The sequence below is a fragment of the Strix aluco genome, chromosome Z (assembly GCF_031877795.1).
Source record: "Strix aluco isolate bStrAlu1 chromosome Z, bStrAlu1.hap1, whole genome shotgun sequence".
Taxonomy (NCBI): domain Eukaryota; kingdom Metazoa; phylum Chordata; class Aves; order Strigiformes; family Strigidae; genus Strix; species Strix aluco.
Genome location: NC_133971.1, coordinates 10584069 through 10598921, shown reverse-complemented (window position 1 = coordinate 10598921; position 14853 = coordinate 10584069). Strand labels below are relative to the sequence as shown.

The 14853-nt window shown below is 36.6% G+C and overlaps 1 protein-coding gene across 8 annotated transcripts in view; it reads left to right on the top strand.

The window, feature by feature from the left end:
* PDE4D (phosphodiesterase 4D) overlaps window positions 1-14853 on the top strand; it is a 422326-nt gene that overhangs the window by 283839 nt on the left and 123634 nt on the right. For 5 of the 8 annotated variants that reach the window (XM_074811999.1, XM_074812000.1, XM_074812004.1 and 2 more), the window contains exon 2: window positions 12714-12905. In XM_074811999.1, coding sequence (XP_074668100.1) covers window positions 12714-12905 — 192 coding nt within the window. Of the gene's footprint in view, window positions 1-12713; window positions 12906-14853 lie in introns of those variants that run through there. The other 3 variants (XM_074812007.1, XM_074812006.1, XM_074812005.1) reach the window with 3 other exon arrangements.

Below are 14853 nucleotides of genomic sequence, written 5' to 3'. Positions count from 1 at the left end.
GAAAAGCCTGAGCTATCCTAGAATGTATTGATAGTTCTGTAGATACATATTTCTGTATGGGGCAGGCTGAGTTGTAAATTTTAGTAAAACACTTTGGTATTGCTTTGTGAGGGAAATGTTTGATTTTGTTTTGCAATACACAATGATTTTTGGCTTGTCAGATCACTGTGTATTTTTTTCAGTTCCTGTTTCAACCCACTGCATCAAATCTGCTTCCAAGTTTGTTTAATGCCGGAAAAAAATGCCTTGTTACAAGTAAAGAGTGTAAACTGATATTTCTGTTACTGCATTCCTCCACAGAGAAAGACTCATTTCTTTGGTGACACGTGCTTAGCTTAGCTCTGTGTGTGGCATTTGAAGACTGTAGCAGCTAGTGTTTTCTTTTTTCTTGTTTCTAGTTAATTTGTGAATAGTTCTTGAGAACTTACAGACTTCTGGTCATTTAGTTATTTTACCAGATGAGAGCTGCATAATATGTATGGTAATTTTACACCTCATAATACATTATTTTCTTAATACTTAAAGCACTGTATTTATAGCTTTACAACTTTTGCTTTATAGCTTTTGCTTTCATAATCCAACAGTCATGTGTGCAGTAGGGATCTTACAGTTATTAACAGAAGCTTCACTGACAGTATAGGAGCACAAGAGATTTTAGTGAGAACACGCTTATGTTACAATAGTAGTTAATCACGATACTATGAATGAGATGTCCCAGCGATCTTGAAGTCTTCAGAAGATGAGGTTAATCAAATATGCATTATAACAAAAATGGAACATGCACTCGTTCATCTGTATACTAACCATTAGAAAGCAAATCTCCAACACTGCATTTGATGTCTGAAGTTTTTGATGATCTACCAGTAATGGCTGTTAATAGTGCTACAGTAGGTTGAAAAAGAAAATTGGAGAAAAACAATGGCAAATGTAAGAGTTTAGAGAGATTAGGCCACCCCTCCAACATGTGCACAAATGTATACACAATAACCTCATATCCATGTTATTATGATTGAAAACTCAAGCACAAAAGAAGGAAATGCCAACATTATGATTGACTTAGGAACCTTGGTTTAGTCCTGTGCATAAATAATTTGCTAAAGCCTTTACCTTTATGAATCCTTACTGCTTCTACTTCAGTGAGTGCTCAGAATGCAACTCAATTCATGAGGTATTTGGTATTCTGTTATTTTCTTGCTGCTCTCATAATATGGCCACGTGCTTTATTGACAACCTGCTGTTCAGACCTATTTATTGGAAAACCAGTTATAGTGCTGACATTGGCTTTTCTATGGTGTTCATCACTTTGATACCTTACTGCTTCTCAGAGATGATTAAATTAATTTTCATGTCACCCATGTGATATGAGGAAGTATTATCAACTTTGATTAACATAAGGAGAATTAAAACAGAGATTAAAATGAAAGTATTCCCTAAATTGAATATCCAAAATGAGATGTCTAGGACTTCATTTTTTTGATCTACTTGTCATAGAATGATTCATATAGAGAGAGGATGGTTATCATGAAAGGCTGAGAGAATGCTGAAGGGCTGGGATATACTGGGGAGGTATCACTTCTACTTGCTTCTTCTTACCCTCTTCCATTGGCATTTGCTTTTGGCCACTACTAGGGACAGAATAGTGGATCTGATTACCTCTGATCCATCCAGTAGCTGCTCCTATGTTCTGAATTAATCTGTATTTGTAAGTGCTGATGCCCACATGGCTGAAGCAACAGCCATTCAGAGTGGATACCTCAATAATGAGAAACACATTATTAGTGACGTATGATAAAGTTGGTGTAAGTGACTAGTTCAGTATCAGGTGCTCTGCAGCTCAGGCAAATATTATTACCAGTTCTTGATGATAAAAGCACTTTTACCTTTTTGCAGTCCTTTGCTTGATTCAGTACCCACCTTCTGAAGTGAATGAGACAAATATCCCACTGACAGGTGCTTGTTCCTCAGAGCCCTCTTAGACCCCGAGCAAGGCAGAAGATTTTTAAAAGTAATATAGTGTCACTTAATATTTTTCAATAATGCAGATGCATGATGTTACTGACTTAAGGTTGGCCTAAGCTTATAACTTTTTGAAATTTATGAAGATGTTCACAGAATTAGGAAAAAAGGCATTTTGCAGACACTTGCCTAAATTCCACTTCTCTGCTGCCAAATGTGATTCGCTAGAATATCTCACAAAACAGCTTCCAGGATGTTTTTTTTAAATATGAAAAAAACCACATTTCTCTGACACTTTCTCATCAGCAGTTGACCCATTTTCCCTCAAAAAAATTGGAAGGAAAATTTCAGCACCACTGGACAGAATTTAGTAATGGTAAAAAGAAAACACATTCTTATAATGTGGAGTGTCAGGCAGCCCTCTTAGGTAATGTTATTTGGCATTAAAATAATATAATATAGCATTAAAATAATGTAATAAAAATAAGGAAAAATAAGCCCAAATGATCCATTATTGTAGATTATAATTACTTTTGCACTCGTGACAAGAATTATCTTTCTTGACATACCAATGATTGTGCTCAGGGTCCACAAGCAGTATAAAATATACAGTATCAGCACATACACTCAAGATATTCCAGTCTTGCACCTTTCAAGTCAATCTCCTGACTTTTTTGTTTCCCTTTAAAGGTTGATGATTGTACATGGCAAAGCTGTAGCAAGGATTTCCTGAACCCAAATCATGAAGTGAACCTTGATACATTTCGTAGAAGTTTAGGGAAGTGCAAGCAGCTAAAAATTTAGCAAATATGGTAAACTAAATACAAAACCACAATGCAAAATACAAAACAATAGAAAAAAAAATAGAAATGCAAATTAAAAAAGCCAAACACCCAGAATGTAAAGAACTGAAACAGAAGGAATTGCAGTGGGAAGGATTTCAATGAAACAATTTCAAAAGAGCAAAGTACAAAAACTTTAGAGCTCTGAAGCTCTTAATACCTTGAGCTTTTAAGCTTTAAACAATACATGTCATGCTTTAAGTGATAATTGCTGCTAACATTTCCCAACATGAATTCTTTTGGAAATAGAATTCATATGTGATTTATTGCCAGCAATTGTTTATTGCAATTAGAGGAATTTTACAACAATGTGAGAAAAAAAAATGTTGCTTTTCAAATATAATGATGTCTCCTTTTCATGGAGTTTTCATTGGCATAGGGAATTTAGACCGGAAGACTGGAAGACACTTTCTTTGCCTAAAGAAACAACTGCAATTTCTTATCCAGCTGCCTCCCATCCACTCTCCTCTGAAGCTGGCCATGATCTCTTGTAGGTATCTGTGTGTGCACATTGTACTGGTGAAACAAACCATCTTACCTCCTATGTGCAGGGTTCGTATAGTTTGGGCTATAGACCTTCTCTTTGGACTTCTGTCCACAGCCCTTACCCATTTTCTGGAAGACACACTTTTTGAAGACAGGTTGGCTAAAGCTCAGTTTTGCAAATAATTATGAGCTGGGTGATGCTGAAGGATGGGACTTTCTCTTGTCATAATGATCGCACCTCCTGGCTCTCTGGACCTCCTTCCGTGCTGCATTCTCTGGGACGGGAGAGTAGGCAGGAGTAACCACGACTGCTTTTTCCTGTCAGCTTCTGGCTGGGGCACTCTTTGCCAAAGATCTCTGCCACTAAGCACAAGGTACATGTAACTATATCTTCTGTGGCCATACCAAGTATTTATCATCACTGTGGCTATATATGATGATTCTTCAGAAGGATGTGTTTGCCAGGAAGCTTACCCATGCATAAAAGTATTAGCTCTGGGGAATATTTATACCTATTTTCTGGATTCCGTGTGCTTTCATCAGTAATGTAGGGTATTGATTTAAATATTACAGGTCTGAGAAACTATGTCTTTTCCCACATACTTGCTTTATCACACCACTAATTCAGAAAGAATATATAGGCAATTTGGCCACTTCTGATAATGGCATCTGACTGAATTCACAGAAAGAGGAGGCTGAGCTCTTTCAGTGGAGTTTCCTTCTCTGGAAGCAGTCTGCTTCTCAACCATGATCTTACATTCATTTTTATATTTTAGTTTTTCCTGAAGAAAGGTGTTCCACTAATATCTCAGGGGAGTGCATTTTAATTAGGATTAGTCAGTATGCTTGCTGGATGGTTTGCAAATTTTTATAAATTGCTAGATAAACATTTTGAAATGCTTTGAGATTTTATTCCAATATATTTAAAATAAGAGAAAATTAATAGCAATGTGAAGTACAGTAAATACATGCTATATAGTCACACTCGGTGCAAGTTGGTTTTGTATCCCAGTGTGTAAATACTGCTCAGAAAGTAATGCTGCAAAAAAAGAAGTGGGTATAGTTGGATCAAAACTTGCCCTGGCAAGAAAAACAGTGTTGTTCTAAAATTTCTTGAAGAAATTAGGTAAAGTGATTTTTTTTCAAAAAGACTTTGAAGGTACTTTAGAGCACAAAGAAAAGGTACCTTACAGAAGATAAGTGCAGACAACGTCATGGAATGATTTAAATGAATGGTGACAGATAGACTGTAATTAAATAACAATGATAATAAAGTGGAGAACCATCAGTACTGCTGAGACTGCACCACCAGAAATGCAGTGGTGCTGACAGGCACCTACAGTAGTGGGAGCCCGCGAGTGGCTGTGGCCAGCTGGCTGGCAGGCGGCTCAGGAAGACCCCTGATGCTGCGTACTCCTTCTCATGTCTGGATTAAATGGTTCTATTTTTCAGCCTTTTTAACCTCAGGTTACCCAAAATACTTCTGATTCTTTAATTAATTTTCTGCAGATTTCCTCATTCAGACCTCAACCTGTCACAGATTTTACCAGAAGCCTTGGGGAAAACAGTTGATGCCTTGGTGGCGTTTTTTGTTATTTAAAAATGGGGATACTAGTTCCAGTAGGATTATTATATCAGAAGAACCATACTTAAACGTAGTAGAAGCCTGAACAGATTACCACATTTCTTGAAAATTATTTTGCATTTTCTTTCTCTTGTGTTCTTTGTTTGCATGTTTATTATACTGCAATAAGACAACTATTTCAGCTTTAGAGAAACATCAAAATATTAAATCCATGTAACAGGATCTGGAATCAGGCATTCTTATCTGAACATCACATTAGTAGAAAGATGTTCACTTGCAAGAGCCAAGTTCAGAGAAAAAAAATTGCCAGGTGAGAGACGATTCTCTCTCCAAGGAAAGAATAAAAGGAATCACAAAAACAATCCCAGTATGGCTAAGCACAGCAAGCAAATTGATTTAATAAGTGCAACAAATGCTTGCATGTCAAATGCATAGACCACTGAGGCATAATTAGAGAATAATAAGGTGACATTATGAAAAGTACACCTTGAATTGAGTTTGAGGAGACTGTTCAAAGCAAAAGGCCCGAAGATATGGAATAGTCATCACAGGAAACTCCTTGCTTGGAAACTTCATTAAAAAACATGAAACGGTTTGTTCAGAGTTATCAGCCACATTTTCAAAGATGTTTGCTAGAAAATGAGACAAAAGCTCAGATAGTTGGAGTTCCTTGCTAACATGTTTGAGTAGACTAATTCCCACAAATCTTTTTGCTTCAGTGTATTTTTTTGTCCTACACATGTTCTATCTGCCTGTTACCTGGACTTTTAATATTAGTATTAAGCCTTATTACACTCTAAATGTTTCCAAAAACATTTATGCCAAGAGCAAAAGCCAAGTTCTGCTGCTAAAAGCAGATTTCATGAAATGTCACATTTTCTTCTTTTGCTTGCAGTTTTGATACTGGAAAATCTATCCACACTACCTCTTAAAATGGAGTTAATCATAGGGCTTGCTTGCTGAATTGCTTAACTGGAAACCCAAAGCCTCAAGTAGATAGTTGGCTTGAATTCTCCAGTGGTACAAGAAAATTCAGATTTAGATTATATGTTCCTTTTAATATCATTTGCTTACAATTTGCTGAAAAATAAAAATATCAGGTAACATATAAATGACTTTTTTTATTCAAATTTAGAGAGTTGATATGATATTCTTTCCAAAATGTTAGTGTAAATATTTCTTCATTTTTTTTTTTCTCTCATTTTTCTGAGGCCTAGTTTTTACTAGGCATGGGGGAATAGACAGAAAGGAAAGTAGAAGGAGAAAACCAGATGTGGTCTCCCCTGCATCACTGGGTAGACAGTGTCAGAAAGGAAACATTTTGAAATATTCTGAGCAGAGAATTAATAAAAGAAATAAATTTTAGGACTGTTATTCAATTATATAAATCCATTGATAGGTTTTTACAGTCTTTTTTCTGATCCTGCAGGTTAACTTGTTTAACATCTACAGTCCAGTGGGAGCCTATGGAAGGGGCTCTGTTAGTGACAACTTGTTTCTTTCTGGTAAAGAAAATTGTAAAGCTTCATCTTTATTAAACTCTGGAGATAACAATGCCTGGCAAAAAAGGGGACACCCACGTCAGCTGTTAGCTCAACTTAATGCTTAGTTTATTAATAAGCAATAAAAAGGCCCAAGAGAAGTCATAAAGACATAACCAAAGTGTTTGTGCAGTCTACTTAATGAATGTAAAGTGTGTCTAGAATCAGTATTTCACAAAGAAATTGTAATTATTTGGTGAATATATTCAGTGTATTATTCAGTGAATATATTTAGTGTATATAGTAAAACAGAATTTAACTTCCTAAAATGCATCAATGAAAATTCAGTTCTTATTAGCAGATAATGCCTGTTCCAGAGAATGAGGTTTTTGTCTTCATTTGTTCCTTGCACTGCCTTATCTGACTGAAAGCTGTAAAATTAATATAAAAGGATCAGTGTCCACCTCATACAAAATGCTTTCTAATGACATATCAGGAGTCTCTGTACATTTTTTGAAGAATTGGGTCATGATGGGCACGATTTCCACAGTAACTGAAATGGTCTGGCTCACTAAAATAACCTATAACTAATGCAGAATAAATCCACCACATCTAAGAACAAAACTTAAATTGTGCTGCTTTGATTTGAGACATGCACATCTCCAGGATACACAGTAATTAATGCACACAGGGTCACACTATGCTCAGCCTGTAGCATCCCATCTGACAGGGAATGAGCCTTCCCCTACCCTGGGCTTTTATACTGAACAATCCTAGAGAAAGGCACACTGTGGCCTTTCTCTAGAATCTTCCATGTCCACGGTGGGTTCTACTAGCTGAGGTGGCACACTGCGGTTTTTCATCCCGAGCAATCCAAGTAACAAATTCGGATTCTGCATTTGACAGGACCATCCAATCCTCCCCTTTCTCCAGTAGCTATAGGCTGCCTCCTTGAGGACTGGGCTCCTGTCCCAGGGCACAAGCAATAAAAAACTTACCTTTTTCTTGGAGACATAAAGTTTTATTACCTTGCTTTTGCTTTGAATAAGACTGTGCCCAAAGGCAGTTGCTACAGGGCAGCTCTTCTGTGACAATTCCAGTGAATTGCAGCTGCTATGCCAAATGGACCCATTCAGTGTGATGGTGGGATTGTGCTTCCAAGGGAAAATAATGGGAAGCAAGAACGTTGAGATGTGTAGGTAGGTCATAGCACAGACAGATGGCTGGAGAGATTGCTTGACACTAGGACAATGGGCTCCTTTGATGGGGGAAAAAATTTGCCCCTCCAGAACTTGCTTGTCCCTCTGTAATATTTAAAGATGGCCTTAAAAGATAAGGTGTCCCTAGAGGATTGATTCATTTGGCTCCTACCTCTCTCCCTCCCCATAGTTTCCAAGGCAGGATAGGCTGAAGATGGAGAGAGACTTAAAGGGAATATCAGGAGTGCAATTTGTATTCTTAAAAAGTCTTGTAAATTCTTCATTTTGGGGTGGAATTTATTTCCTTCCCTCTTCTACTATTGCATACTTCTCTAAAAAAACCCAAACCAAAACAAAAATCCCCAAAAAGCTACAGAATTAAATTGTTAAACACTCAGTAATAAGGCCAACATTAAGATTTTCTATGCAGCCTTAATTACAAGCTCTCGTGCATATTCATTATGATGCCATTATTCCTTATGTAACTAAAAGCTATATTTTTTACACAGATCTTCCCCTTTTTTCTTTTAGCAACCTTGCAGAGAGTAGGAGAGCGTTATTTAAGGACACAAAAGGAAGTGCACTGAGGGTTTCTTTCACTGTGTAAAGAAACTGTGCAGTCTTTAACAATGAAGCAGTGCTGCTGAGATCCAGTATCCAGAACCTCTCCTGTCCTTGCCACAGATTCCTGCTATTGCTCAAAGCAAATCATTAATAATCTTCCTAAAGATTGCTCGTGATGTTGTTATGTCCTGTCCTATTAGGAGCATAGGGAAGATCAGCCATGAATGCTTAGAAGTCTCTCAAGAGAGTTCACCACCTTTATCCCCATGTTGGTAGAGAGACTGGATGATACACAGTGGGCAAGACGTGCAAACCCGATGGATAGCCAAAAAAGGAAAAAAGGCTGAACATGTTGTGTTTGTCATCACTAAACACTGAATAAGGCAGTCTGTAAGGATAAACAGTATCCACTAATGTCATAAAACATTTTGTCAAAATGCAGACACAAAAGTTGCTGAATTAGCACTGGCTTTTCACAGCTTTGGCATCCCTGGAGTTACAGCAAAGCTTTTTGAACGTAGAAAATCCTGTGATGTGTGCTGTGCCAGATGCTCCTGTCACTAAAAGCAGCTTCAGTTTGCATGCATTGTGCAAAGTGCCTGAAGCTGTCTGAAGAACAACAGTGGAAAATTCTGTCTTTAAATGGCCGCTTTCTGCCAGTGAAACTACAACAAAATAGTTCCTGCACCTTCAGTAGCAACTTCCATGCTCCTTCTTCCTTTCCAAAGACCACCCTCCACCAAATCTACAAAAAAGTTGAGGAACGGGCTAGGGACAGAATAACTTTTGGTTCACAGCATATTCTTGCTGTGGCTTAAAACTTGAGTCGAAAGATAAATATGAAGCAACCACAGCTGACTTTCTGCAGTTTCTGCCCAGGCAAATTAAAGAGTCTATACAATTTTGTATCTTAAACTTTAATTTTTTTTTCAATGTATGCAGCAAGAAAAGACAAACTTGTGTCAAAGTCTTCAATTCCTCATTCTGATTCTCTGTTCATTTGATGCAGTGTGACCAGCAGTGCCATTTCTTGCAAATAAGACTTGTGATTCAGCCAGAGAAACAATTTATTTGATTTTCGGTGTAATAACACATTTTTCATTTAGATGCTTTACAGGCTTTTGCATCTGAAAGTGTTAGCAAACGTATCAGTAAGAGCTAAACGAGACACTTAAGTGCTGTAGCATTTTAGAAACCTAACAGACATATGTTTCTGGAAAACCAGTGCTGTACTCACATTACCCTTGGACTGTAGAACTGAACTTTTTTTTTTTTTTTTTTTTTTTTTTGGATGTATATTTACATAAAAGACATTTTCGTTGAGCAGTATGAGCCAAATCCCCACTGATCTATTTGGATCCCGTTCGTTACTTTTGACACCCATCTAGTGGACACAACGCAGTATCACAGGATAAAATTTCTGTGACAACAGCTATGTGCAAGTCTTGCACGTACTTCTGGTTATCTGCTGGTGGAAACCACAGGGCCTTTCCCAGCCGATGAAACTGCAGTTTTATCTAATAGACTTCTAAATTTTTAAAAATCACTGTTTTATAATCTGGCAGTGAAATCATTCACAGAAGCCTGCCTTAGTTTCTGACTGAGAGAAATAAGACTGGTAATAAAATATTCATATAATGTCTGCAAATGGTGGGTGAACAAAATAAAACAAATTTTCAGACAAAATCATATGTTCCTTTCATCCAATAAAATACCTTTTAATCTGTTGAATAGTTAAGTTCACTGTTAAAGAAATCTATTTAATAGTCACTCCTTATGCAAAGTTTTCCTGCTGTGAGACGGACTTACATCGACCTTCATTTACTTCTATCCCACTTTTACCTTTTGCTTTAGAGCTTTCAGGCAAGCATATATATATTTGAAATGATACTGCCATTACAAGTTAGTCTTATTGAGCACAGGAATAAACAATCCTCTTCTATTTTACCTAAAATTGCATGAAAGATCTGCCCTCAATAGAAAAACAAAACATATAGAATGTGTATTGTTTAGGAGTCTGTGTGTTCCTTCAGGTGTTTAAAGAAAAAAATATTTTATTTTAGCAGTGAAATAAAAGTGTTAGGAAATACAGATACTATGAGCTCACAGATGTTCCAAACCGTTCATTGGTATTGTGAGTATTTTCTGCTCCTGGAATACTCAGGAATTTAAACTCAAAAGATATTGATTGCTAATGAACAATAGCAGTCATGCTAGTAGTAATGCCAATATGGTTAGTAACTTATGGCAGTATAAGCTGCAAAAGATGTTTTATTGTAGTATTCATGCTATCTTGCCCTTTACAATATGTTTTTCAATATTTTTTTTTTTTGTGAACAGATCTCACAATGATCACAAAGATGCAATGAACAGGGAAAATGAAAGGCAAACAGGAGCTTTGTGTTGTCCAAGATCACCCAGCAGGCTGGTGGCAGAACTCTCATTTGATGTCTTGCGATTAAGCTTTGTTATCTTGAGATTGATAATGTCATGTAGTAGAAGCACATTTGAGGACACAGAAAAAGTATTCAGGCATAATGAAAAGAAATTAAATTTGGGAAGAAGAATATGTATTAGGATTTACTGACAGTGAATTGTTCTGAAAACTACAGTGAAAAGAGGATTAAATAGCTAAGCTCTCTTGAAGTTTAATACCATTTTCTAAATAGTTTTTTTGAAAAACAAAACAAAATAAAATATTTTGCTTGCATTCAAACTGTGAAAGGTGAATATAAAATAAATAATATAGTCTGAGAGCAGAAGAAAGCTTGCAGTTCCAGGAATATGTGCAAAGTAACAATGAAACGATGAAATAAAACATGAAACCAAGGCCCATTCTCTGCCAGGCAATGTGAATCTCTGTCAAAATAGGCAATATATGTTTCTTTGATTAGTTCATTTAACAAAGAAAAAAAGGCCATGGGAATGCTGTCACTTCAGTAAAACATTAAAGCAGCAACCTCATTGCAACCTCAGATCAATGGTAGGTGACAGCAAGAAACAAGCTAGTGCAGAGAGTAGCATGTACCTGCTGTGACACCTGCGCCAGGCTGAAGTATAATCAACAGCTGAGGTTTACTGAATATTTTCTCTTCCGGTGTCATTAGATATAATTAAAAACCAGTAGATGTCCTTCACCTGAACACTGATTTCAGAATTAGTCCTTCAGATGGGTTCAATACAAATACATATTATGATGCTAACACTTAGCCATGTTTTAAAAAATCATGTGAAAGATCTTCTGTTCATCCTTCAATCCTAAATGCTTTAGCAGTATTATTTAAGTTCCCATTAATATGGCAAATAGTAATAGTAAAGTAGTTATAAGCCAAGGTCCATGCACACCTTGCCCACTATATTGTAAAACTAAAACCCATCTTTTGATTTTATAGACACAGCCAACTAGGGAAACAAAAGTCATCTTCCACTTCTTGCTGGATAAAATGTGCTCCATCTCATCAGATGGAGACATAATCTTGTTAATCCACACATTTGTAACCTCTGAGATTGCAGACCACAACACATTAAGTCTAAAAACAGAGCCACATATTCCAAAAAGACTCCATATGGCACCAAATCCAGCTGTCGGGCTGCTAAGCTACACAGGTTCCCATGAGCATGTCATCCCAGCACTGCCCACCCTATGCTAGTTTCTAATTGATTGCAGACTCCCATTCAGGTCTTTGCACTGATTTTCAAGCCCTTTGTGGAAACGTCACAGACTATGTGAAAGAGCATCTTCTTCTTCATTCTCTTTCTTTCAGCCTCTTATGATGGCAGTGTTCCCTAGGAATGATAAGCCTGTTTACCACTCTTAATACAGAATCACAGAATCATCTAGGTTGGAAAGGACCTTGCAGATCATCCAGTCCAACCGTTAACCTAGCACTGACAGTTCCCAACTACACCATATCTCTCAGCGCTATGTCGAAAATAAAATAGCTAGAAGCACTGGATCTAAATGTGTGGTTCAAAGACACAAACGGCTACTGAAGTCACACTGCTTAGCAGTGAGCAAAGAACTAATTTCTTCTATCTGGTTGTAAAGTAGCAACTCTAATGGATGCAAACATGCCCAGGCACACACATACACCTTAATACCACACCAGTGCTTTGTTTATTGGGATAAAACAAAATAATGTTCTTGAAATATTTGGGTAGTAATAAAATATTAGGGTTGGGTACTCATTAAGAAAAGAGCCCTCAACTGCCTCAACAGTGGGAGACAGGATAGTGACAGTCCAACTCAGGAGAGATGGGGCCTAAAGAAGAAAACAATGAAACATCATGTTTCCTCAGGTGTAGAGCTCATGGATACTCTACATGCAGAGAATCATAAAGGTTTCCTGTATTCCTAATAGTGTTTTTTATCTATCAAATTTATTTTCCTTCAGACTTGTTCTTTTTGGTTATCAGCAATTTTAAAGTATATTTCTTGTGTGCCTTTGGTTTTTGGCTTAACAGTGGACCTCACCAGGTCTTTATTTCCCCATTATTATCAAGAAGCAATTAAGTAGTGATAAATTTGTCAGAAGAGTGTTTACAACTTTCAAAATTCTTATGTCAATGACATAAATTTTTTTCTTCTTTCTTCTTGCAGTTTCGATGTAGACAATGGTACAACATCGGGACGAAGTCCCTTGGATCCCATGACGAGCCCTGGATCAGGGCTAATTCTTCAGGCAAATTTTGTCCACAGTCAACGTAGGGAGTCATTCCTTTACCGGTCAGACAGTGACTATGACCTGTCTCCAAAGTCCATGTCCAGGAACTCCTCCATTGCCAGTGATATGTAAGTACATTATAAAATACTTTTAGCCTGTGTTTTGTCCTCTGTCTTAAGATTTTTCCAGCCAGAAGAAATACCTTTTAAAAATCAAAGACAGTAATCACTTATGCTACTGAAATCATGGATAATTGTTTATTTATTTAATGAAGCTTGTACTTGTTTCTGCAGTTTTTCTGAAAGTAAGTGTATCATGAGAGTGTACTTAATGTGTTTATACACTTTATTAGCTTTGACAGAATAGTGAAGACAGTCAATACTGTAGTATCAAAACACCAAGGAGAACTCTGATTTCCTGACTGTTAAGTTCTTTTCAAGAGAAATGATGCAAACTCAATTTCTGCTTCTTACGGCTCTTAAGAAAAAGATTCCATTTATTTGTACCAGGTATTTTTAGAGTTTTAGAGAAAAGATTTACCAGCTGGAAGAAATTAATAAATTAATGAGAAGCAAAAATTATTCCAAATACCCTTTTAACTAAAAGGCAAAATTTTAACAAAAGACCTTTGGAAAGTTATTCTTTCACTCTCTCGCTAGTCTTCTGTGATGTGTGTATTTTCTGCTAGTGGATCACACTTTTCAAATATGTACAGACCACAGGTTGCATGGGTAGTGGAAGTCAGATGCAAATATCTTGCTTATTTGTAAGACACTAAAAGCATGTCTAGCATCTAGCCACTTCTAAGTAGTAGAAATAAAGAATACTAATTTTTTAAAAATGTTTTTTAATCAGGCAAAACCCAATCAATATCCTGTTTAAAAAAATAACAGAGTATGCACAAAAAAGGAAAAAGTTTTTCATAATAATGAGTGAAATTTCACCTGATATCTAACTTGCGGTAATTATAATTGAACACTCCTATTTTCAGCCTACATACTAGATTTAGACATGTTGATTAGTCCATCTAATTATAGCTCTTTTTCCATGTAAGCATCAAGATGAGAAAAATTCATGCCTTTACAGAGGGTTTGTGTAAGGTCCATACCTCAGTTAAGCCCAGTACATTGAAGTACTTAGTAAGCTTTGTGCCCAGTGCAGACCAATTTTGGTTGAGACAAAATGACTAAGAAAGAGGCCAATCCATCTTGCCTTGTCTTAAGGAAAAGCGCATTTCACTTGCAAATAGTGACACCCTTCCAGCAAATCTTCCTCTGACAGATAACCTTTCTTTTAGATGGACAAGAGTCAATCTTTTAGTTTAGCACCTGTGCCAGGATACCTTTTAGAAAGATTTTTACATTCAGGAGGGCAATCTAGGTCACTGTGTTGCTTATATGTGTCGTTCCCAATTAAGAATTCAATTAGTGTTCCATCCTTGAACTCATGTTCCACTTCTGCATTTCCTAGAATTCTGGGTAATATTTCAGCACTTGGCAGTAAATTGGATAAACAACTGAATTACTGAAACACTAAGCACAATTTTTCCTTTTGATATTTGTATCTATTCTTCCTTTCAAAATTTTCGTAAAACACATCTGCGTATAAAATTTATTGGACCTCACATCTAGATAGATTTTCAGAATCTCCTGTCACAGAAGAGCTGTTGTACTAAGGTAGATATTCCTGTCCTTGTTTAGTATGGGAGTACATTAGGAAACGTAAAAGGCAAGTTGTTTTAACCATGGAGTATTATTCATATCTCAGTAAGCCTAATTATAATGTCACAGAAATGAAGTAAAGAGAAGCAAGGAATAAAAGAGGAGAAAGTGAAAAAAGATAAAATGGTGAGGAAAGAAAGATAAAGAAAAAACGCCACAAAGCTCTGTCTATATGGGTTCAAGGAGAAACTGTATGTGCTCATGGAAGGGAAAGCCACTGAAGATTGTTAAAATAGAGAAACCACTGCGGTTCAGGACATTCCTGAATGAGGTGAAGGCTGTAAGAGTTGTCAGGGGAAGTATTACACAAATTTTAGATTACTCCCAAATTATCCTATTTCCCTTTTGTATTTAT